The sequence below is a fragment of the Macrobrachium nipponense genome, chromosome 7 (assembly GCF_015104395.2).
Source record: "Macrobrachium nipponense isolate FS-2020 chromosome 7, ASM1510439v2, whole genome shotgun sequence".
In the NCBI taxonomy this organism is placed as follows: Eukaryota; Metazoa; Arthropoda; class Malacostraca; order Decapoda; family Palaemonidae; genus Macrobrachium; species Macrobrachium nipponense.
Window position 1 is genome coordinate 96,126,884 of NC_061109.1, and position 25,000 is coordinate 96,151,883.

The 25,000-nt window shown below is 36.8% G+C and overlaps 3 protein-coding genes across 3 annotated transcripts in view; 2 read left to right on the top strand and 1 right to left on the bottom strand.

Annotated features, from left to right (window-relative positions):
* LOC135217658 (uncharacterized) overlaps positions 1–3,203 on the top strand; it is a 25,275-nt gene extending 22,072 nt beyond the window's left edge. Inside the window, exons 7-8 of the mRNA XM_064253624.1 lie at positions 1,036–1,118; positions 2,100–3,203. Of these exons, the coding sequence (XP_064109694.1) occupies positions 1,036–1,118; positions 2,100–2,337 (321 nt within the window). The 3' untranslated portion in view covers positions 2,338–3,203. The remainder of the gene's footprint in view (positions 1–1,035; positions 1,119–2,099) is intronic.
* A 1,145-nt stretch (positions 3,204–4,348) lies between these two features.
* LOC135217180 (cytochrome P450 3A30-like) lies at positions 4,349–12,993 on the bottom strand. The gene is made up of 6 exons (XM_064252900.1): positions 12,773–12,993; positions 10,207–11,379; positions 7,752–7,883; positions 7,154–7,260; positions 5,865–6,008; positions 4,349–4,946 (listed from the first exon to the last, which is right to left on the bottom strand). Exons 2-6 carry the CDS (start codon positions 11,326–11,328, stop codon positions 4,841–4,843), a joined length of 1,611 nt encoding a protein of 536 aa, XP_064108970.1. The 5' UTR covers positions 11,329–11,379; positions 12,773–12,993; the 3' UTR covers positions 4,349–4,840.
* Positions 12,994–14,962: 1,969 nt separating this feature from the next.
* On the top strand, positions 14,963–23,115 carry LOC135217776 (uncharacterized). The gene is made up of 3 exons (XM_064253801.1): positions 14,963–15,057; positions 19,618–20,079; positions 21,508–23,115. The coding sequence occupies exons 1-3, from the start codon at positions 15,053–15,055 to the stop codon at positions 22,547–22,549; spliced, it is 1,509 nt and encodes a 502-aa protein (XP_064109871.1). The 5' UTR covers positions 14,963–15,052; the 3' UTR covers positions 22,550–23,115.
* The last annotated feature ends 1,885 nt before the right edge of the window (positions 23,116–25,000 follow it).

Below are 25,000 nucleotides of genomic sequence, written 5' to 3' on the forward strand. Positions count from 1 at the left end.
TAGTGCTATCTTCACGTTTCCAGCATTTCGATGGAAATGTCATAGCAATCAAATCGCGAAGGGATTTTTATACAGACTGCTGTGGAACAATATATTTTCCTTATATGGTCCTGAAAGAGTGCTATTCTATGGCCACTGAAGTGAGGCCTTACCCTTCATTTGGGGATTTAATATGGAATCCGTAGACACACTTGATACCACGAAGTTTTTTTTCTCCCGGAGCTGAGAGCTCTCACCCTTTGGGTTGTGCCCTCAAGCAAATGCATCGTTTGCGGCAGGTTCTAAGAGGTCTGTATTATCCTATTCCACAGAGAATATAACCTAACGATGCAGATATCTATAGTATTAATGGCTATAGTTTCTGGCCTTTACAATGGTGCATACTTTTAACATGTTTTCCCACGTATAGGAAAGGAAGTCTGAAAATCTAGCCACATGAAATGAATAAAAGGAGGAAATAATGTATACCTCATGAAAAATTATAGAAATGGAATAATATGGGTTAAAAGAAATAAACGACGTTAGCAAAAAAAAAAAGTATAAAATAGAAAATTCCTCCGCAATTTACTTAGGATGTAAAAGCAGTATTGTGAAATGGAATTAACTATAATGACAAATTTCCCTACATCAGCGTTATCGTCATCCTCACTAAAGTTTTTATTTCCGATTGTTCTGATACGAATTTGGGTGCAAAGAAGTTCACTTTCTCCTGCCCATTGAACTATGTATTTAAAAAAAATTGAGTCTGAATGTCGTTCACAGGTATGGTAAAGGATTTTGGAAACCAGTATCAAAGGAAATTAACAATGAATGGATGTGTAAAGTACATTACATAAATGTCTAAATTAGAAATGTGAAGTAATTGTGTTATATGTAAAAGTAGATTCATAATTTGATAACTGATGAAAAATGAAGTTAGCTTTGTATTCGATTCAGTCTTTATTGTGAAAATTGATATCAGGCTCTACCCTGTAGCCACCAGGCTTGAAAAAAAAAATGATCTACAGTATGTTGAACATATGCAATACATTGCAGGTGTTTATGAATGAAGAAGATGCCAAGGCCATGGGAGCCAAAGAAGTTAAAACAAACGACGCAGACGTTGAGCGAGTGAGGAGGTGAGTCACGTATCTGCTGTGTGTGTTTGACTTCTTCCAGTGTCTTCATGATTGTACGTTAGTCACCTGCAGTGACAACAACCTTGCTTTAATTTACTTAGTTGATTAGCTTTATAATGAAAGTAGTATCCAGAAGTATCTTTAATTATACTTTTTTGGCGTAAACGATGGCAGTAGCTTTCTACTATTACTTTTATGATTGCAGTAGTATTGTAATAATAATAATGATACTAATATTACTTATTTTGAAGCAATTATCATTACAGTTGTAGCAGCACTAATATTAATAAGATTACTTGCACTAGTACTGGAGCTGTTGTTGTACGATTGTTTTCATATATCATCAGTACAAACTGTTTATGAATTAGTATTACATATCAGGCACATAACCATTCAAAGTATGCAGTACATAACTTAGATATCTGCCGACTGTTTTACAAGACACATTTCACAAGAGAGGTGTTCACAGCGAGAGGTATTCTCAAAAACACACTTGTAAAGATCCACTCTTCACTTTGATAGCTTTACTTCACTAACAGGAACGGCTTTTTAAGATCATTAATACAAATGTAGGATTAGCATAATTAACGTTATGAAGAGTATTGTTAGTGTAGGATTATCAGTAAAAGTGATGTGGTTTGTGTTTGCTGCCTCTGAGTTCGTCATCATAATTGCAGCATGCTGTTTCATTATTATTATTATTGGTGCAAGTCAAAATAATACTTTTTCAACAATATTATCTTTATACAGTTCTTTATCACTACGTAGAGCAGATGATCAATTGAAAATACAAAGCATTAGTATTATTACAATATTCTAACAATTGTAGTTTTGCCAGTAACGAGTAGCTATAACACCTCTTTGCAGTTGTATAATTAGTCAATAGTATCAAGTAAATGAAATAAATTTGGTAGTTGTTAAATCAGTAGCAGTAACAAGGATCACGACACTTCGCCATCATGTTATGAATGTTTCCCTCAGAGCGCACCAGAACGACCTAGAGAACATTCCAGTATTCTGGATCTTGGGTCTCCTGTACATCCTGACTGACCCTTCAGTGGCCCTGTCCAAGATTATCTTCCGGGTGTACACCATGTCCAGGATCGTCTACACCGTCTTGTACCTGTCTGGGAGCAACAAGAGAGGCATGCCCTTCATGGTTGGCATGGTCATCAACGTATTTTTGGCTGTCAGTGTCATCATAACTTTCATGAATTAAGGAATCGTTTCGCTATGACTTTCATTAGTTCATGGTATAAGTGTCCATTTTAAGAAATAGTCATAAAGTGAGAATGTTCACTAAATAAAAAACGTTTAAGGAAAACATTCAGCAGTTAAGAGCGTTAAAATAAAACATGATTAAAATCTTCATTGTCGAAAGGTAATCAGATTAGGTATTTCATAAATTAATGCAGTAATGAAAGACCAATAAATCCCTCACCTGTGAAAGAATTAAAGGTCATGAACTCAGAAAATATGTATTTTCAGACAGAAATGATAAAAATAACTGTTAAACATTCCTTAGTCAAAAATATTAAAATTCAAACTGATGTTGCCGCAAAGTTAATGTCGTCGTTAATTAACACTTTTACTTTGAAGTTTATGCTCAATTTTCTGCCTCAAATTTGTTTGTGGGTTTGTGGTAGTGTTTGTCTTATTAAGTTTAGTATGTGACAGTAATTTCTTCTTAAATGGCCAGTTGCGTGTTACGAGGTAAAATAAGCTTAGAATATGTTTTTATTTGTATGTCACGTTACTAGTCTGTGAAACATGATGTTCAAAATCTTATCAAGATTTTTTCAACCTCCTGTATGTAAAACAAGTTAGTTTTGAGGTCTGAACTTCATAAGAGAGACTCTCTTCCATTTCTTGACATTCTGTTGTGCTTGCTACTTACAAAAGAGTACAGACTTTGTCAACAAATAAATTGGCCTGCAGTGTTTTTGACTTCTGCTCTGTATAAGTCATATGTTGGAGTATTATTGTTAGTTAATGTCATCGTAAAGGTAAAAAGTCTGTGATGGGAAGGAGCTTGCTTGTTTTTCAGGTCAAGTGTCCTAATAAAACTGGTAATTTTTTCATAACTATTTGATCTTTTACTTTACCGTCATGAGTTTAGTTTTTGGTAAGAATGTTTGATTTGAACGACAATCATTACACTTCGTTTGCTTTATTATTTAGTTAAAAAAAAAGTCAGGTTCTGGGATTTCTGAGTAAGCAATACGCTAAGTAAAGTTTCATTGTTAAGTTATTCCCCAAGGTACGATTTCAGGTAGAAGAAACCCTAGCCAGAACTTCCAAAGTGCTTCTCCAAACTTTGGTGGAAGTCTTAGTCTTTGCTCTGCACGGCTATGTTTTAGGTGAGAGTGCATGACAGATAAGGAATGAAATTAGTCAACACCTGCAGCCATGAAGTGGCACTAAATGACCTTGAATTCAGTGGTCGTTCTTTTTCCTGAATTGCAATTAACTTATCTCGCACTAGACACAACAAAATACTTTATTCCGGCTATGAATATCCAGTCCTTCAGGGGATGGCAATGAATGACGTGAAAGTAGGATGTTTTGCTGCTTTTTCATTCCTTCGAGAACTCATGAATGACTACTAACAAAGTATAGGTTAAATCAACAAGAACTATTTAGTAGGTCGGTCCTGCAATTGACCTTATCGACTGCACAACATCCCGCAATGTAAGGACAAACATAATCTACAAGCTTTAAGGTCATTTTGCAACTACTGAACCAATTTAGTAGTGCCAGAATCCTGATGCATTTGAACGAGCGTCAAAAATATCAAGAAATCAGATAACCTTGCAATGTCGAAGTAGTTCCTCACTGAGGAAAACATTTTCCAACGTTGGGAGGGTGCAATACAGACACTTAAATTTTGCTTCTTTGGAAATTGAAGCAATGAATAATGGAACAACTTTCCGCTGAAACTTTACAATCTCGTTGTAAGCTCTCTCTCTCCTCCGATGAGGAATGTCTATCATGGCATAATTACTTCTTTTATTTTCAGTAATGATAAAACAATAGTTGGAATCTACATTAACTGGGTTCGCTTATGGCAACTATTTTTATGCCAAGTTGACGTCCATAGATTTTTGTTTGTATACAAACTTGTCGTATGAAAATAATTATAATTAATTGAAGTGGTATAGATCTATATATATGAAAATTTGTATTTCATAATAAAAATTACGTAGTGGGAAATTATACAATAACACCAATTTACTAGTAAGTGCTTGTTATAATCCAATAATGATAACACCTAAAACATTTTCATCAAGTAACATATTCACTCCCATTTCTCATAGTTATCGGGAAGTAATACGAAAATGCTTAGTTGACAAAGACGGTACATAGGCTGTAAAGTCAGATTTAGGTTTTTTTCAAGGTAACCAACCTTCTTTTACCTTGAAAACGTCTTAAAAGTGTGCATGTGTGTGTTTTGCATTATTTTGTCATTAGAATCGCATAATGACAGCCAGTCGTGTGATGATAAAAAGGCTACTGCAGAGAAAATGACACGATTTTGACCTCACGACTTTTATTAGATATTGAATATTAAGCTGCATTATTAAAAAAATATTTTCTGTTAGTAACTTTGTTACTTTCCTCAATCACAGCATTGAATGCTACACAAATAAGGGGATACTTGACATCGTGTAAGTTCAACCTGAAACTGCTGTCCGTTTCAGAAACTTCTCGAGATCCCCTACCTATTGCCTTGGCGTGGCCTTGAGCATGACGCCCTTCGTGGGTATATGGGTCACGGTGGGCATTTCGAACTTCATGGGTATGGCGGTTTCCTCACACGTCTCAAGTCTGTCAAATAGAAAAAAAAGATAGGAGATGATGGGGCACAGCAGGCCTTTGAAAACCCTCTGTGGAACACGTTTAAATACATTTGGACAATCAAACCATCCATCTTTTCGCAGTATTAATTTTCTCTTTGTTGTTTTTCTCTCCGGTATTCTGTTATGAAAGAAGCCTTTGTTATGTAGAAGCCTCTTACTCGCTTGATATTCCGAGCTTGTTGAGGCCATTTTATGCATAATATTAAGTGTTTCACAGATTCTTTTATTTTGGGGGAGAGGTGCCATAATGGAAGAAAATCAAACATTACTCTGATAAATCTTTGAGTAACACTAAATGTCTATATCTACACACGAAATTATCCAAATCAGGGATATGTGATTTTATGATAATGCGTCATTGCTTCTCCCATTTTTTTAAGTGCATGGTTATCATCGCATTTCATAAATAGGCATTTTTTTTCAATTTTTTACTTGCGTCTCGTTCTTGAGCTGTCTCGTAGATGCATAATCATTTTGCGACACAAAAAAGACGAAGAATCTTAATCTAGTACTTGAGATAATTGCTTTGAAGCAAGAAAAAAAATCTGTTCGACAAGACATATTACTATTTCTGCCTTCTACGTTTCTTTGATTATTTTTCGGCGTGTGTGACCTTTGATGCTGCCACACCACTTGGATTTATGAAAGAGTCAACCTTCGCCTATTTTGAGAACTGTGGGAAAAAATTAATAAGTGTCTTGCACTATGTAAACAATCTTCAGAAACAGAAACGAAATAAATAGAAAAAAATAAATATATTTTCCCCCATTGTGACTGAAAATCTGAATTCGGCCTTTTAAGAATTCTCAGTATTAAAAAATAAATAAATGAACAAATGTGATTATTGTAAGTTACATAACTAAAGTAATATATAAAATATACCCACTTGAAACAGCGGACGAGTCTGGCTAGGGCTAATTTGGCCTCCAGCTGTGCAAATCGAATTCCAACACAGCTTCGAGGTCCAGCACCGAAAGGGATGTATGACATTGGGTGCCGGCTTTCCGAGGCTTTCGTCTCGGAAGAAAACCTAGTCGAAATAATGATAACAATAATAATAATAGTAGTAATAGGAACAGAAGTAGTTTTTTTCCGCTAGTAGCTCGATTAAAATAGTAGAAATAAAAATAGTATAAAGAGAGATTTATTTAATTGAGAAATTGCTAGCTTTGTGTATCAGGGCATTGCGATTAAAGGAGATGTAAAGGGGAAATTCTTGTATGGTAAAAAAAATGGCGAATATAACATTGATTATAATAGCAAATTTTAACAAAAAAAATCAATTTTTGTGGCTTTACAAGGAAGAAATTGAAGGGGAAAATATTTTTAAACAACTTTAGAACTGACTTGAAAATTTTCTGTTAAGACAGAATTCCATCTAATAAGAGGATCCCATGAAAACGCCAAAATGAAGAAGGTAATACTACATTTGAGAGACCAACTGTCTCTCCCTTCAGGCAGGTGATCAATGAGAAGAGTTAGTGTTGTTGAAGATTAAGCTGGCTTTATGCCAGCACGGGCTCTTGCTCAAGAGCATCCCGTAGTGAGGAGAGTTACAGGAGAAGCTGTATTTATACCAAGAAGTCCACAGGTCAGCCGTTACGTCACCCTAGTTGGCAATTTCTCTTCAGTGTATGGTCTCCGAAATATAGCATTACATTCTACACTTTGAACTTGACAGCAATAACAAATTTCGCGTGATGTTGTATGCTTGCATGTGATTGCTCCTAGACTGATCAGTTTTCCTAATCTCTACTGATACAGCCAACTCTTGTTTAAGTTTTTTAAGTTTTGTGATGTTAGCTATCAGAGTCCCAGTATAAATATTATGACGTTAGCTAATGTCAGATTATTATCTGTTAACTATCAGAAACATTAGTTATCAGAATACCACTTTTAACAATTATAGCATCTGAGAGCTCATGATATAAAAGCGAGAAAACTCCGTCCTCCGTTTGATTCTTTAAAAATTACGTCATATGGTTTTAATTAAGTGAATCAATAAGTTAGACTTAACATAAGGCAATCCAGTCACTGGGGAGCCCTTACATAAAAACCATGATGAGATCAGAATGGAATAACTTTTCGCTGTCAACTATAGATTCCATAAGAAATGGCAAATTTCGTTAGTGATAGTCGATCGTAAGACAAGGTTGAACTTCCTTGCGGCCTCACCTGTCAGGATCGAACATTTCAGGGTCGGGCCAAAGATCCGGATTGTGGTGGATGTGCCACAGCGGAATGACGATGTTCGTATCGCTTGGAATGAAGTAGCCACCCAGCTGAACGTCAAGAAAGTTGGGTGAAAATCGACGTTGTTGTATTAACTGTCAGATATCTATGGAGCCTTAACCAGTTTCTACAAACACAGGTATCTCTTCGGCATTATAGATTAATATAATCCAAGCAAATCTTTTCAATATTTACAATGGATTTACGTTAGCATGCATAAGCTCAATGTTTCATATTTCTGTTGCAAAACTCAAATATCGAAAATCAAGGCCGATAATAATAGAAAATGGGATTTTATTTAAACTGCCCTATAATGATGGCTGTTAAATTATATATTATTTGATAACTAAATTGAACTAACTCTTAACTGGATGCTTGCTTGGGAAGTTGACGTATTTAAAAATGACACCAGAGTGAGTCAAGATCACGAAGAACGGTAATGAAAAGGGATAATAACCGCAGGTAAAAAAGAAAAAAAAGTGAAGTAATAATTTTGTAACCTCTCTGCGTTATTACCTTAAATATGATGATAAGATCATACCATAGTATCGTCGGCAGTGTCCCTGCTAATGAACGAGACCACAGGCGGGTAGATCCTCAGGGTCTCTGAAAGCACTTGGTCCAGGTAAGTCAGGCTGTTGACCGTCTCATAACTGAGGTGCTGATTTCCGTCCTGTAACATTCAACAACCTGCATTAGAGAATATTTCTAAGCTCGGAGGCTAATGTCGCAGTCAGCCAATGGCACAACGCTGAACAAATACTTTTTTATCCATTTCAAATAGAGATTAAGTAACACTCTTAAGACAATATTTGATTAAATTCAATTAAGTTTTAAAGGCATACTATAGGCATCAATTTCATTGATTTTTTAATGAGATATAAATAGTTTCTAAGGTGAAAATATTGAATATTTAAGAGAGAGAAAGTGAGAACTTATTTTGCTATCTCTGCAATACTGTAGATTTTGATTTTAAACCGTAGGAGATCATTTTTGTCATTTTTATGATTCTCACAATAAACGGCTCCTCTAGCTTCAAAGGTTGGTGACTCTTGGCCTAGGCCTAAAGTAAACAAGAACAACTAAAGGAAGGGAAAAAGGTGCGGAGCGGAGCATCGAAGGAAGTGGTAGACTTCCATTTCAAACAACAGGATATAAGTCAGGTGATAATATTGGTTTAATTTCAGCTGTCTTTCCTTAAATTGTATATATACTATCCATATATCTATACCCCTGGACGCTAGTGATAGTAAAAGAAAATATAGCATTTAGGAAAGACAGCTGAAATTAAACCAATATTATCACCTGACTTATATCCAAACAAGATAAACAAGGTTGCTTTTAACCTTATAGCCAAACAAGATAAACAAGGTTGCTTTTAACCTTACGTCAAATATATGCAGTTCAAAAAGTTGCCGTAGAAAGGGCAAGGTCTATAGACCTTGGAAAATGGAAACTCATCCGCTGGCGCTGGCGATCCTTACGTTTAGCCTTTGTATTAATTCTTTATCGCCTCTGCCATATTGACATCTTTTCATGACCAGCAAATTCATTTTACTGATACGCCCAAATTCTCTCATTTGCGCTTAACTTTTGAAAACTTCACAACATACATTTTTGTTACTAGCGCACTTTTTCTCTTCTAATTATTATATATGTTACTATAACATGTATATTGATATGGATTACAAATGCTAACATAATGTCACCTTGTGTCCACTTCGTGGAGTGTATCTAATCAAATCTCGCATGTCTCTATCTCAACTGATAAGTGCGGAATCCTCGAGAAATGCTTCTAGCATCTCGAGTTAAGGGGCTAAATTCCAGCCGAAGTAGTGGGACAATACAAGTTGCAGAAGTTCATTTGCTTCAGTGTTTTCATAGTTTATAATGATCATCATCATTCTTATTTGCGCCCTTTCACACTCTGGCACACACACAGACCCATACAAAAAAACAGTGACAAAAAAACAGTGACGAGAATTGGCTTTAGTCATATAGAGACGTACGCTTGTCCCTTCTACCACAGCTATTGCTCGCAACTGAAAATAGTACATATATATATATTATATATATATATATATATATATATATATATCTATATATACAAATATATTTATATATATATATAGATATATAATATATCAATATATTATATACTATTATATATATTGTTATATATAGCTAGAAGCATTTCTCGAGGATTCCGCACTTATCAGTTGAGATAGAGACATGCGAGATTTGATTAGATACACTCCACGAAGTGGACACAAGGTGACATTATGTTAGCATTTGTAATCCATATCAATATACATGTTATAGTAACATGTATAATTAGAAGAGAAAAAGTGCGCTAGTAACAAAAATGTATGTTGTGAAGTTTTCAAAAGTTAAGCGCAAATGAGAGAATTTGGGCGTATCAGTAAAATGAATTTGCTGGTCATGAAAGATGTCAATATGGCAGAGGCGATAAAGAATTAATACAAAGGCTAAACGTAAGGATCGCCAGCGCCAGCGGATGAGTTTCCATTTTCCAAGGTCTATAGACCTTGCCCTTTCTACGGCAACTTTTTGAACTGCATATATTTGACGTAAGGTTAAAAGCAACCTTGTTTATCTTGTTTGGCTGACCTTTTTTTTCATTTTGATATCCACACTGATGCTCTGTTATCTGAGTAGGTTGTATCGTTCACGTTTCATGAAAATGTTTAGCACATTGACAATGGATAGTGGGCCATTATACGTATAAGTTTTAGCGTGTATTCGAAAATCTATTGAAATCTGACGGACCAGTTCTTAAATTCAAGGGAACATACACAGTAAATATAACTAAAATTCATTGTCACTACCAGCCAGAAGAAAAAGGTGACTCAAAATAGTTGAAGATCTCGATTGAAAAATAAAATAGGCCTTACTTTCAACGTCTTGGTTATAATGCACAATTGGCAGGACAAACAAAATATCATAAATGGACACTTGATATGGAGATGACTTACCTCAATGACATTAGAAAGTTCCTTGTAAAGCTTTTCTTGCGCATCTGGATTGCAAGCTAGCAAATAGGCTGCAGACGTCAGCGAGTTGGCTGTCGTTTCAAAGCCCCCGAGTAAGAACACCCAGGCATTGGCTATGATTTCGGCATCCGTGAGCTGCTTCCTCGTTGCCTTTTGTTTGACAGGGTCGTCATCAGACGCTTCATCTTGGAAATCATCACTGACGTTCTGTTCCTCAGCAGCGTCGAGCATCAGTTGCAGCACATCGATGTACTTCTTGGACATGTCTTTTCTTCTTATTCTTATGACGGTTTTTAGGTGGGACACTATCATGTTGGTCATTCTCCCAGAGAGAGATAACTGATTGCTTATGAAGGAGAAAAACTTGGCAAAGGCATTGAAATACACTGCTAAGAATATGGCTGGATTCATGGCGTTCTTCAGAAAGCCGCGAACAGCGACGAACAGTTCGTCGTTGTTCTGATCCCTCTGGCAATTGGTCTTCATGGCTAAGGCACATTCACTTATCACATCCAGTGTCAGTCCCTGGAAAATGCTGTACCAATCCAGCGGCTCGTTTTTCGAACTGGCCTCAGAGACGATCTGTAAGAACTCGTCTACTCTCTTATTCATTATACCAGTCATTGGCTTCATCTTCATCATGGAAAATGTTGGGGCCAAGATCGACCGAACGTCTTTCCAGCGCTGATCTCGAAGGCCCACGATTGTGTCCACCACTGGCTGAGCTTCGATGGGGAGCTTAGGCCTATTCGAAAACTTGTGGAAATCTTTAATGAGGACTTGTTTTATTAGATCGAGATCGGCTATGACCACGTTCGGTTTTTCGCCAATATAAAAGCCGAATACTTTCCCGTGCTCTTTTATCCAGTCTTCCATGATGTCAGTGGCAAGAGTGCCACTATGGAGAGTATGCATGCTGCCAAAAAGGGGATGGGGCTTTACAAAAGGGATCCCCAGACGCGTGAATAGTGTGTGTTTGTAGCGTCTCTCTCTGACCCAGTGTATGATGTACAGCACAATTAAAGTTATGGAAAATAGTACTGTATATCGGGACATTCCCGCCCAGAGCGTTGATGGAAGCCAAAGAATTGCTTCTTTAAGCATTTTACTTCTCCTTGTGTTTTTAATTCTTTCTTGATATATGACTTCAGACTTCTGCCAAAAGAAACACACATTGATTTTAGTTATACAACACACTTTAATGAAGTTTGCTACACTGTACACGCTGTTTTCATTTCTTCTAATTTAACTGTACACATTTATTGCCTTAAAACACATATGGATTCTATTTATTTGCACATGAACAGTAAAATAAACAAAATATACCTTAAACCACGATATTTCATTTCGGCTTCAGAGAAAACAATTATAATGTCAAAAATAATAATTCTCAAACTAAATTATGATTCTGAAGATTTCGTACAAAAGCGGAGATACTATTGAGGCTAACAGTGTGACTGTACAGCAATAAAACATCTGTTTTAAAATAAAAGTTTACAGATTAATGGAATAAAAAAATATGTATAGCTATAATAATTTTTGTGACGCAAATTACACAGTTCTGACAAAAGAATATTGCCCAGTTCCTGATTATATGAAAAGACAAATCAATGACAAAACCTTTCTAATGGAAAAATGAAATTGATCTTAATTTACACGCACATGATTTTGTGGATATATAGTATATATATATATGTGTGTATTATTTATATTTACATATATTTATATATATATATATATTATTATATATATCTATATATATAAATATGTGTGTGGTGTGTGTGTGGTGTGTGTATATAAGTTACTCCATTGTTTTCACTTTCTTTCCGTTGGACTTTGCCTTTAAGTATATGTATATATAGATTACTGATATATATATATATATATATATATACTATATATATATATATATATGATCTATATATATATATATATATATCTTATATATATATATTATATATAATTTTATTATAACAAGGATTTCATTAAACGCGTATTTAAGTTGGGGATCACACATCACCACCTGTTAAATTTTGCTTTGTCAGCTTGTACTAGTGATATGAACACTGGCAATGGAAATTGCCAAAGGACTGCAATCTAGAAAAGTGTAGCAACCTTACTATATATATATATATATATATATATATATATATATATATATATATAATATACTATATATATATATATATATATATATATATATATATATATATATATATATATATACTATATATTATATATATATATATATATATATATATATATATACATATATGCATGTGTGTGGCCATGTGTTCATGTGTACGTGTGTGAGCCTGCGGAGTCGTACAGTGATGTATAAGAGTTACATAGGCTCATTATCTATATCCTACTAATGGCAGATACAAGTGCACCAGCCTCCTCTCTGTGCAGATATTGCTTAGAGAACGGCATTAGCATCATCATCCTTTATTTAGGCGACGATTTTGGTCCACTCTTTTGTCTCTGTCTTAGGAATCCCTGTCGTTGATTTATCCTAGCAATATGTTTAAGAATATCTCTTACTTACTTGAATGTTAACGAAATGGAGTCAGCTCGCAAAATCCTTCCGGCACAAAGTAATGATACACCTAATGACTGATCTCACTTGTTCGCGCGATGAGAGAGCCGTAACGTCGCTACCGGTCTGAGTCTGATGGGACACTGTTGCCACTGAGTCTGATTCTGAGAAATAGTTCGATGGAGCGTCTTGGTTTGTGTGTCACCCAGTGAGTGCCAGCAGACTGCGGCATGATTCGCATTAAGGTGAGTATCTCTAGATACATTGATTTGGCTGAGCGTGGAACTCTGAGCGGAGTACAATAGGCTCGGATGTTGAAAGTGTATTCCATGGGGAAGTGTTTCCTTCTGTCCTTTATACATTACTTCATTCTCTCTCTTTTCATTGACGTGATTTTCTTACGCTTTTTATCTCTTTGTTCCAGTAGCTCTCTCTCTCTCTCTCTCTCTCTCTCTCTCTCTCTCTCTCTCTCTCTCTCTCTCTCTCTCTCTCTCTCTCTCTCTGCGGCGTAAACTGAAATGTTCCTTACATTTTCCCGTTTTGCATGTAATATTTCTTTACACTGACTCATCAAAATGTTGTGGGATTTCTAATCGGGTGAAGCAACCCTTACGTCGTATTATTGCGTAATAGAGAAAATAAGCAAATGAACGAATAAAAAAAACTTCAATACAATCTTCTCTCTTAGTCTGCATGGCTTAAAAGTCACGGCAGGACTCCGGCAGCAGCCTCCATAACGCTCTCATTGGACGTGATTACCGGGTTCATGGGATGGGATGCTGTTCTGCAATTTCCGGTTTTCACTCGGATGCTACAAACTTAGGCTTTCCCTTTTCAACGCATCTCAGTTAGATGCGATTGTCTCATTTTGTCTTTCTCTTCGGTGAAAATATCGTTGTGCGTTGCACGCATGATAAGGATTTTCTCTATCTCTTCACGGCAAGATTTGCAATGTTTGTCCTGTTTTTTACAGCCTACTGCTTTATTCCAATCTTCTTAATAATTTAACCGTTATAGAGTCGTAACTCTGTGTTCTTGGTATCCCTTAAGAAGAATGCGGTTTCTCAAGTGTCATCATTAACAGTGTTTTTCATTTCTTGCCTGAATGAAAACTGAGTCACCTGCATATTCAAGGGCATGAGTAGTCCGGATGCGTCCAGAACCAGGCTGTTCCTGATTCATTTCTTGCTTCATTCATTTCAACGAACTGGCGTTATTCAGTAATGGATACCCATCTTGATTTCTTAGTTTGTTGGCACCAATAGAAATGTTCTTCTCGCTTTTTGATTTTCGAGATGTCCTAGGTTGCATAGTCCGACGCATGGGTATTGTAGTGCATATGCATGCGAATCTCATCAGCTCAGAGAAACCAGTGCAATCGGTTGACGTGAGGCGAAATTCTTCTTGAAGTTTCATTTTACTAGGCGTAAACACTTCTGACCCACCATATCTTTACCTTAAAAATGACAAAGATAAAAAAGTAATCATAATTTTTATGTCGCAGTGATTACTAACGATACCAGAACAGACTATATCCTCCATACAAAGCCGACCAGTTACCCACTAATGATTAAAATGACCTATGGAAATATACCCATATCATAACCGCTGCCCACTCACAAACACACATAGACACATACATACATACACACACACACACACACACACACACACACACACACACACACACACATATATATATTATATATATATATATATATATATATATATATAGAGAAGAAAAAAAAAAGCGAGAGAGAAAGAGAGATAGAGAGAGAGAGAGAGAGAGAGAGAGAGAGAGAGAGTGGGGGAGGGAGGCGAAGTTCATTTTTTTTTTTTTACAGCGGAACAGATTATCAAAATAATTAGCATTAATAACGCCCTTCTGCTGTCATTTCAACATTCTGAATCAATGGCCCCTTTTTACTTGTACATAATGGCAGAGAAAGCTGTTCAAATCGTTTACAATATTTCCTTTTCACTCAATATCGCAACCATCAGATCCATTCGTCAACAACAGCTAATTTCAGATACTATGAGATATTTCAAGTATTCCGGCCTATTTGTTATGAGCAAAAAAATATGATTACCAAGAAAAGTGATTGAAAATAACGTAACTGCCTTACTATCTAAACTGAAACGACTGGTTTGATCCCGTGATCGTTTGAAGAGAGACGTAAACAGGGGCTGGAACCGAGCTTTGAATTTCGGCTGTTATTTCGTGAAAGTCAGTAAAGAACGTTCGGCAGTTGTTGGTGGTACACTATAGCAGGGGAAGCAACTCAAAGGATGAGGTGAGGAAAGTTTATTGTCAGTGAATGTTTATTTCACTGCAGTTTTGCACTTTGTAGCGCTGATACAAAGTCCAAAACTATTACAGTATCGGGGTCATGTAGCAACGTTGCTCGATGGCAGGTGTGCTGTTTAGAGTAGCATAGTGTATTGGTGTCAAGTGTTTTTTTCATGTTGCAACAGTTTAATGCTTTAAGGATATGGTTTGCGCGAGACCCTTTTTTTTTTTTTTTTTTTTTTTTTTTTTTTTTCTTCTTCATACGGTCCATGTATCGTGTGTGGAAGCTAATGATGTTTACGATGTTAACAAGCGTCCAGTATCTGATTCCTACTGTAATATACATGCGTAACTTAGTTCCATTACTTTATAACTCCTTCAAACTACTGAATAGGCTGTATCGCTGAGCTACGTTTAATAAGACATTAGCGTACACATTGACAATGGGGCAGCTTGTTCAAGGATCTTTTCTAGTTAGTGAATATAATCGATGGTGAAGTCTTACTTCTAAACTTCTTAGCAACAGCTTTTCATGTTGGGCACATGAGGTTAACGAACTGACGAAATCGGAACCCAGGGTACAGCATCTGTGGTACACTTGGACATTAGGTTTATTTTGACATTAGTCTAAAAGAAAAATAATAAAAAAAAAAGCTAGATCTACAATACTATTCCGCGGCGGCCTAGACTATGGCAGTTGCGGTTTTCTATGCAGTTTTACCTCCTGAACAAGAATTTTAAGTAATTTATTCGGACGACTGAAATTAACCCCGGGGGGGGGGCCAGTACTAAACACTGCGAAATACATTGGACGCCCCAATCCCTAGTGGATGTCGTATCCGCGGTTACGTTCCTTGCAGTCCGTGCGGAACTATTCTGTAGAATTACCCCCAAAAATAACTAGAAACAGCTATTTGTTTAAGGGCCGTCTTTTACCAGCTGTATTAAAGACTATTTAATAATTTGGAAAATATATCTTTATTTTTAGAATTTTTAATGAATTTTGGCGAAATTAATTTTTTAATTCTAACCGCTGAATGGCCATAGTTGCCCATGTGATTTGCATGTATGCCTAAACTCCATAAATCAATCTGTCTTTTACCAGCTGTCGTGGTTTTGGAATATTAGAATGCCTAAGATAAATTATATGGACAAGAGGTTTATTTTTAAATCTGGGTTTTGCTTATATAGTGAATGTTGCCAGTTTTTTGAGGGGAGGGTTGCATTTAGGCAAAGGCGTTCAGCACAACCTTTGCACTTACTTTTAAAGTACAATGCGCTTATTTGAACGGGCCATTTAATTGTAATGATATTTAAAGTATAAAAACTTTTATTTTCCTACCTGTTTAATCCTCTATATCTAAATATTCAGCGTACAAGTGATTTTGTTTAACTTGTGATTCTCTTGCATCAGAAATTTTAAATCCGCATTTGCTAGAGACATTTGATAGCCACTTCCAAATCTTCGTAACTGAATGAAGTCTCATCTACTTTCTGTAGTTTTCTTTCTTTCAGTCGATACGCTTGAAATTCTTTAGTTAACTTATTACCAGTATACTATTTTCGCGAACCATGTCATTCATCAACTTGCTTCCTGCCCAATAAGTATTTTTCTTGGCTGTGAAAGTGGGTCACTGTAGGGTATCTTCAGACAAATGTTCTCCGTAACAGTTTCCTGAAGAGCCCATTGAATTTCAGACTCGTATTTTAAATACGGTAAGAAGGTCCACGTGCAGTAGGTTTCTTTCTTGAATAACAGGCATATTTCCATCCTTTCATGGGTTACGGACCGAAATGCTTGTTAATCCTTGACCGCCATCTTCCCTGTCAAGTTATGAAATTGAAGATCCTTACTTTTGGTTTCCGGATTTTTGTTATAAGGCCTTCCACCATGTTATGGAATCTTTCGAATGCACTATCTATAATTCCAGTGACCGGTTATCATGGAAGATCGGTTCACCGGTCAACTTCAAATAACTTTTTCTTCGGAAGATAATCCCTCAAGTTAAGGACATTCGTCGCTCTCTCAGACTGCGTTGGCCCGCATATTTTTAAAACTGCGAATCCCGTGTCTCGTAACTTGATTTTACTTCAACACAACTACTGCATCCATCAGTAGATAATGACCAACAAATATCCTTTATCAAAAGGTATCAAGACAGTTACCATTATTCTGATAATTACTGATATAAATAAGTATTGCCCTTGATATTAAATGTTCCAAGTTAATATTAAATGACCTGAGAATGCACTGTCAAGGTATTAAGATAAAGCATCTTCATTTGCTTGATAATTACTTATGCAGTCTCAAAATAAAATGCAGCATTCACATATTTTCGCAGGTAAAATTAGTGTGTGGTTCCCCAGCTGGAAGTTGAGTGTGAATGAACTAAGTTTTAAACATTTCCACAACAAGGTTTACATTTTTCAATAATTAGAGGAAGCCTTGGACATAACTAATTTTGAGTTTGGAGATAGAGAGTAGTATGGGACTTACTTATACAACCTTGATTATGAGGAAATTTTTGTATGACTGTGATTACTGGAGAATTTATAGTTTTAGTTAAATTTAACCTTGCCAATATGTTAAGTAGTATATGCTTACGTAACTCATTTACTAAGGTTGTTTTGGAAGATAGTGCGGCCATTTGGGGGATTACCTCTCAATTATGTGCAAATTAATCTGAGCATGGATAGATAATCATCATAAATTGGCTCGTAAACTTTCACCGAACGGATTCCTAGAGGAATGGGGAATTTTGAATAAATGATCATCCTTTGTTAAATTATCACCCAAGTAGGTACCAGATATAAAATGATGGAACATCAGTGGTGGAGATTTTAAGGGAAGAAATGAAACTCTGCGTTCGAAAACTATTATCTTGATGTTTATGATCCCTTCGTAGTTTTACTAAAATATTAATAATTTAAATAAAGCTTAAATTTTCTGAGACTAGATACAGGTATTTAAGTATACCAATATCCTATGGTGGATCAGATAAAGCCATTAATGAGATATATAAGTAATCCTTTAAGCATTTTAATATCGTTGGATCGAGACACTATCTTACGTAGATTCAGTCTCTCTCAAATCTTGTTGACAGCAATATATACTTCCGTTAACAGATCTGTCTATTTTTGAGATTTTGACATTAGCACGCTGTAATTTTAATCGCAATAGTTTTATTGGCACCAAAGCTAGCTTCTTAGTATATGATTTCTGTCTACTTTGGCCTTTGGCGTAAAGTCATTCCTACTTCATGTTGACCGATTGATTTAATTCTACACCTTCCTTTCGCTGGCACCGGACACTACTTAATGTCTTGGTTAATGCTCTGTCGTCTGTCTGTCTGTCTGTCTGTCTGTCGTCTGTCTTCGTACTGTCTGTCTTGTTTTTTTTTTTTCACCCCCCCTGGTGGTCCCCCTGGTTCCCCCTGGTTTTCCCCCCCTGTTTCCTTTTGTTTCCCCTGTGTTTTTTCCACCCTGGTTGGGTTCCCACTCCCCTGTTCCCCCCCCCTGTGTTTTCCCCCTGTGTTTGGTCCCCCCCCTTTGTTTTCCCTGTGTGGTCCCCACCCCCCCCCCCCCCCCCCCCCCCCCCCCCCCCTCTGTCCCCACCCCCACTGTGGTCCTCCTGGTTGGGGGTTTTTTCCCCCCCCCCCTCCCCCTGGTCCCTGGGTTTTGGGGGTTTTCCCCCTGGTTTTGGGGGTTCTCTGTCTCTGTCTGTCTGTCTGTCTGTCTGTCTGTCTTGTCTGTCTGTCTGTCTGTCTGTCTGTCTGTCTGTCTGTCTCTGTCTGTCTGTCTGTCTGTCTGTCTGTCTGTCTTCGTCGTGTTAAATGCATCGAAGGCTGCCTCTTAGGCTTTGGGGTTTTATAAACTTTTATTATGAAGTTTACTGTTAAAGTTCATTTCTGAAATCTTAATACATTCTTATAGATTTTTATCTGAAATATTTTTGTTGACCTTAGATGCCTGTTTTGCATTCTTGGGTTGAGGTTCATTGAATAGTAACACTGAATAAGTGTGAGATTAACCGGTAACTTGGAGTTTAACAAACTTCAGAGGAAATGTTAAATCTGTTTGAAAATATACCCATGTATTACCAGTTGATATAGGTATGATTTTCCAGGTTACTAGTATACCATTTCTTGGGGGTAATTATCTTTTTAATATTTAGTCATTGTTAAATGTTTTCATGGTAATCTCCAACGGGCTCGTACTAAACACGCCGCAAAGGTGGATACATGGGTACATAACGGGTTAAAATGTACTCTTCTGGGTTCATTATCTAGGAAAGATTAATGTGACTTTTTCGCTTCGCTGTGACTTTTTTGTGCTGTGACACTTTTCCTGTGACTTTCTTCAATCTGGATTACCTTTTTTTCAAGTGGCGAAGTAAGACTTCAAATCTCTTAGTGTGGAAATAACTTTTCAAAAGGCAATGTTTCGCATTTACACTTGGCTTCATTGTCACCGCAGGCTTCATGTTCTTTGATAAATTTTATTAGATATTAATAGAATGTCCACCGATAATATGGGACCAGTAACGAGTCTTCATTTTTTTCAGGAACGAGAAGATAAATGGTCTTGCTGGCAAGAGCCAAATTCAATATGGGAGGAGAAGGCGTTCGCACAAGTCACGTTCCTCGAACACAGAAACGGCACATAAATCCGCCCTAAACGCCAGTTCTGCTGAGAATTTAGTTTTGAAACTAGACAAGAATTCTGTAAGATTTGCCAAGTGCTTAGACGAGAAGTTCTCCAGTATACGCGAGAGACAAACTATTAAAGTTTTTAATTCCATTTTCAACGTAGATAATAATTCGAGGCACTCTAGAAAGGATAAAGCTCAGTGTGTCGAGGTTCGAGCAGCAACGGATGAACGGAAAGCTTCAGAAACCAAAGAAAATGACCAGTCAGCGAAGGGAGCAATTAGCAGAAGCGACAAGCCAATTCCGGCGCGCCCTTCAAATCCTCTGAGATTCAAGACTGAACTTTGCAGGGCTCACGAGGAGGGTGGACATTGCAGGTAGGTTAGCAGTTGGATTAACTCTGAACTCGCGAGAACAAACAAATTTCAACTGTCCCTTGCTAGCAAAGGCGTAAGTTTTCTTTATTCAGGTTTAAACGGAGCAACTGTTTTTAAAACCTCAAAACTTTTATAAAAGTATAAAATACTGATATAGTTGCAATTCGGTATGAAGAGGCTTGCAACAGTGTCTTACTTTTTTTTTAAATGGAAAAAACTTGGTAGGATATGGTCTTGCAAAACATGATCTAATTCTTTATGGATATGGTCTTGCAAAAACATGATTCTAATTCTTTATGGGATATTGGTCTTGCAAACATGATCTAAATTGCTTTATGGATATGGTTCTTGCCAAAACATGATCTAATTCTTTACGGGATATGGTCTGCAAAAACATTGGATAAAATTCTTGTAGGGATATGGGTCTTGCAAAACATGATATAATTCTTTAATTGGAAACCATGGTCTTGCAAAGTGGATCTGATTTCTTATGGGAATGTCCTTGCAAAACGTGATCTGATTCCTTAATTGGATATGGTCTTGCAAAACGTGGATTCTGATCTTTATGGATAGGTCTTGCCCAAAACGTGATATTGATTCTTTATGGATATGTCTTTGCAACGTGATCTGATTCTTTATGGATATCGGTCTTGCAAAAACGTGATCTGATCTTTATGGATATGGTCTTTGCAAAACGTGAATCTGATTCTTTATGGATATGGCTTGCAAAACGTGATCGGATTCTTTATGGATATGGTCTTGCAAAACGTTGATCTGATTCTTATGATAATGGTCTTGCAAAACGTGAATCTGATTCTTATGGAATATGGTCTTGCAAAACGTTGCTCTGATTCTTTATGGATATGGTCTTGCAAAACGTGATCTGATTCTTTATGGATATGGTCTTGCAAAACGTGATCTGATTCTTTATGGATATGGTCTTGCAAAACGTGATCTGATTCTTTATGGATATGGTCTTGCAAAACGTGATCTGATCCTTTATGGATATGGTCTTGCAAAACTTTATGTAATTCTTTATGGATGTGGTCTTGCAAAAATAATATAATTCTTTATGGATATGGTCTTGCAAAACGTGATCTAATTCTTTATGGGTATGGTCTTGCAAAACGTGATCTAATTCTTTATGGATGTGGTCTTGCAAAACATGATCTAATTATTCATGAAACTGATATGCAAAATCTCTATACTGTTAGCAAGGAAGGTTACGTTCTTTTTATCCCAGGGATAATAATAAAAAAATCAGATTGAACTTCTACGTAGGTTCCAGATTAATTTTTGCAACATTAGGAATGTTACTGCTTTCTCTTTTAAATGTAAATTGCATTATAATAGTATGTATATTCTGGCTTGTATTATGTAGTATTATCTAATAAATTATAAATTATCTAATAAATCTTTAAATTGCAGATTTGGTATTTCTTGTACTTTTGCTCATGGACAAGAGGAACTTAGATCGATCGCCAGACACCACAAATACAAAACTGAGCAATGTCGGAGTTACCATTCGATAGGTTATTGCCAGTATGGTACGCGCTGTCACTTCATACATGATTCGGATGACATGGCTACTGTTGTCCCATTTGCCAAGCCAGGTTCACAGGGGCTTTACGAATGCTTTGGTCCGTCAAAAAATAATTTGCTAGAGTCTATTGGTCTGAATTTAAAATCTCCTTTAGACGAAAATGTGAGAGGGAAAAGCCCCGGCACCTTAGAGACTGCAGATCAGTACAAGGGCCTCTTCGATTCACCTAAACAGCCTGCAGATAATGCTGCTCTTAAAAGTTCTCTAGCTTATATGGAGCTATTCTTACCATCACCACCTGCCAAGACGTCAGAAAAGTTCATGGAGATTTCGTTATCGCCGCAGTCAATTGAACTAGATATTTGTAAGGATCTCTTCTCTCGAACATCCATGGAAATATTGAATAATTCACCAGAGAAGTTTTCATTCCCACTTGCAGAATCTCCTAAATATACGACGGTTTTCTCACAAAGTTCCATTCGCGAAGAAACTTCCAAATTCAATAAATCCCTTGAGTCTTCACCCAAAAGGTCCAGATTAAGCTTGACAAATAATATTGAGGAAGATGCAGAATATCTACTGTTTCATAACTCTGCACATGACTGGGGAAGGAACTTTGGCATGAATCCATGGCGCAGTGTATCTCCGAAAGGTTTGAGTGGGCTTGATGCTAATTCCTCCCGAGAGGCGTGGTGGAGGGCACTCGGATCTAGTCCTGCCCCGGAGGCTTCCCCTGCTGAAACTCCTAAGAAGTCCAATTCGACTGATCCAGCGCTGCAAGCCAGGCCTGTCATTGACAATCCATTCAGAAATACAGAAACTCTGTCTTGTGCCGTTGCTGAGTCTGTGATTTCGGAACCACCCGAGCTGACATGGGACATGAGATTACCCATGATTAAGGAATTTTATCCAAAGATATTATCTTAGTTTTGAATATATTAAGTTTTAATCCTCTTAAAATCATTTGAGAAAGTTATGCTAACGATCGGTATCAGATTGTAGATAACCATTAATATGAACGAGGGAGCATTAGTTTCTGAACTTCTTGTCTAATTTTAAATGGAAAATTGTGCTTAGACTTACCAAAGATTTAGTATAGGTTTTTGACTTTATGATTAATGGCAAGCTTTTAATTAATGGCTAGCTTTTATTATTTAACTATCTAAAAGCTAAGTAATGAAGTTCAAGGTAGGTAACTTTATTTCAGGTACGCGTGTACTTAACTTATATATTAAGTAAATTTAAGTGAACTTTTAGTTAAAATTTACTTTGTAAAGTAAGCTGGTGTCTTATAATGTGAAGCAGCTATAATGTAGGATAGTAACAAAACTGTCAGACTGAATTGTTGGTTTGTAAGTAGACGACCACTGCAACTGTGGTATTTCTGTTACGGTAAAATGTCTGGTTTTATTCTATTTGACAAATTTCCAGATTTAGTCGAAGATACGCTAGATAGTTAATATACTAGAGAATTAATAAATTTTAAACCCTTTCGTGGTATTTTTTTTTCATACCGTAATTTGGGGTTCTCAATTATGACAGTAGATTGCTTTGGAATGGAAACTTGTGCCTTGAACCAATTTACACACGAGTGTTATTCCTCCTCTTTTATAAAAAAACTGAAAACGGACCAAGTTTTAAAAATTTCACTCTGGTTAATAACATGAGAGCATATTTGCTTCCCATAGTTTGTCAGTTTGGTCAGCGAGGCATTTGAGAAGTGGAAAGTGTGATGTTGACCTTCGAATTTCACTAACCTTAGTAACCCTAAAGTGGTGGTTGTTGCTGAATATTAAGAGAGCAGTGTGCTGGCACGGGCTGTTGCTCCTAGAGCAGCCCGTAACTGGATTATCTGTAAAGATACAAAAACAGTGCTTTTGGCGGTTAGTTGTAGAAAAGAAAGTGGGTGACAGGCAGGATTGCAACCCCTTTGAACCTTACGGTACCCATCAGTATGAGAGAAAGCTTTATAGTAGTGAGACTCTTAAGGCCTGTCCACACGATCGGGCCTGATCGGCGGACTTCCCCTCTAACGGGCACACTTGAAGGGCAAACCAACAAATTGCCCGATGGGTCTTGTAGCAAAATCACCATGATGGTGCCGGATGGCTTGAGCGTCGACACTGGCAGACGTACGTTAACCGTATACATTTCTTTTACTGAGCTATTCTTTGCACCATATTCTCTTTTCTTTTTCATCACACAAAGCAATTATCATGCTACACTATCTTTTTTTGCGGTAGGCACCATGTTTATCGTACCGCACTGAACACACTACTGGCATAGTCGGGCACGACCACCTCTTCATCGCCTCACCCGTGTGGACAACATTCACGTGTAAGCCCGCCAGAATTTGCCCGTCAACCACGGAGCACGCCGATCATGCCCGCTCGTGTGGACAGGCCCTTACTTGGAGAGTGCAGAGTAGAAAATGGAAGAGTTTTAGTTTGAGGTTAAGGTGGTTCCCCTAAGGAAGATAGGCATTATTATATGGGTAATCTGTAGCGTCCCTTCTGGCCCTAGCTGCAACCCCTTTCATACCTCTTACTAAATCTCCATTCATATAAGTTTTCTTGCATCTTGCTATCCACCCTTGACTAACAATTTTATAGTGCAAATGAGAGCTTTTCCTCCAATTACACCTTTCAAACCTACCTACCTCTTTCTCTTTCAGCACTGGATGACCTCATTGGTCCCAGTGGTTGGCACTTGGCCTGAAATCTGTATTCCATTTCATTAATTTAAGTTTGTTAGATCTGGTATATCTTTTGAAATTCCCTGTTTGTGATTAGAGGACGACGCTATATCATTATTCTAAGGATGTGGCGAATTACTCTGTAAATTTTGATATAGCTCAAGATACGGGTATGTTTTGCCCAAGGCCAACAGATTCTGTTTTTGCCCATCCTGAAATGAGCGAGAGAGATTTATCGTAATTGAGAGATTTATCGCAAATTTAATTCGAAGAATGAGTACGTTCTGTTAGCTTACTGATTTTGTAGTAAAAATATCAATTTACGTAGTTTTTTAAATTTTAAAAATAAATAAGGAATGAGTTTTTGCATCCTGGTCTTTAGTTACAATCTTTTGCCGTTTTATGTAAGAAAAATTGTAGCTAATACCCCCTAAAAGCAGATTTTAAATCCATTGCAGCAATAATAAAAGTAAGGCAAGCCGAACGAACCATGTAAGATAACCGAAAAATAGCATATAAATGTAATTATGACTATTATAAGTAGTAATATTCATCTCCCCCTTTGGTAATATGATTATTCTCCTACAGAAAATTCATGAAGGCAGAAAACTGACAATCTTTATCAAATATATAACAATACAATCAATTGAAAACTATTTGCCATTTCGATGCAAATTTTAGGA

Excerpts from the sequence above, each read along its gene's own strand:
- LOC135217776 (XM_064253801.1), top strand. Across the intron at positions 20,080-21,507 it reads GAGGAGGGTGGACATTGCAG|ATTTGGTATTTCTTGTACTT; the intron begins GTAGGTTAGCAG and ends TTTAAATTGCAG.
- LOC135217180 (XM_064252900.1), bottom strand. The coding sequence starts at position 11,328 with ATGCTTAAAGAAGCAATTCTTTGGCTTCCATCAACGCTCTGGGCGGGA. Across the intron at positions 7,884-10,206 it reads AACTTTCTAATGTCATTGAG|GACGGAAATCAGCACCTCAG; the intron begins GTAAGTCATCTC and ends TGAATGTTACAG. Across the intron at positions 4,947-5,864 it reads AGACTCGTCCGCTGTTTCAA|ACTTGAGACGTGTGAGGAAA; the intron begins GTGGGTATATTT and ends TCTATTTGACAG.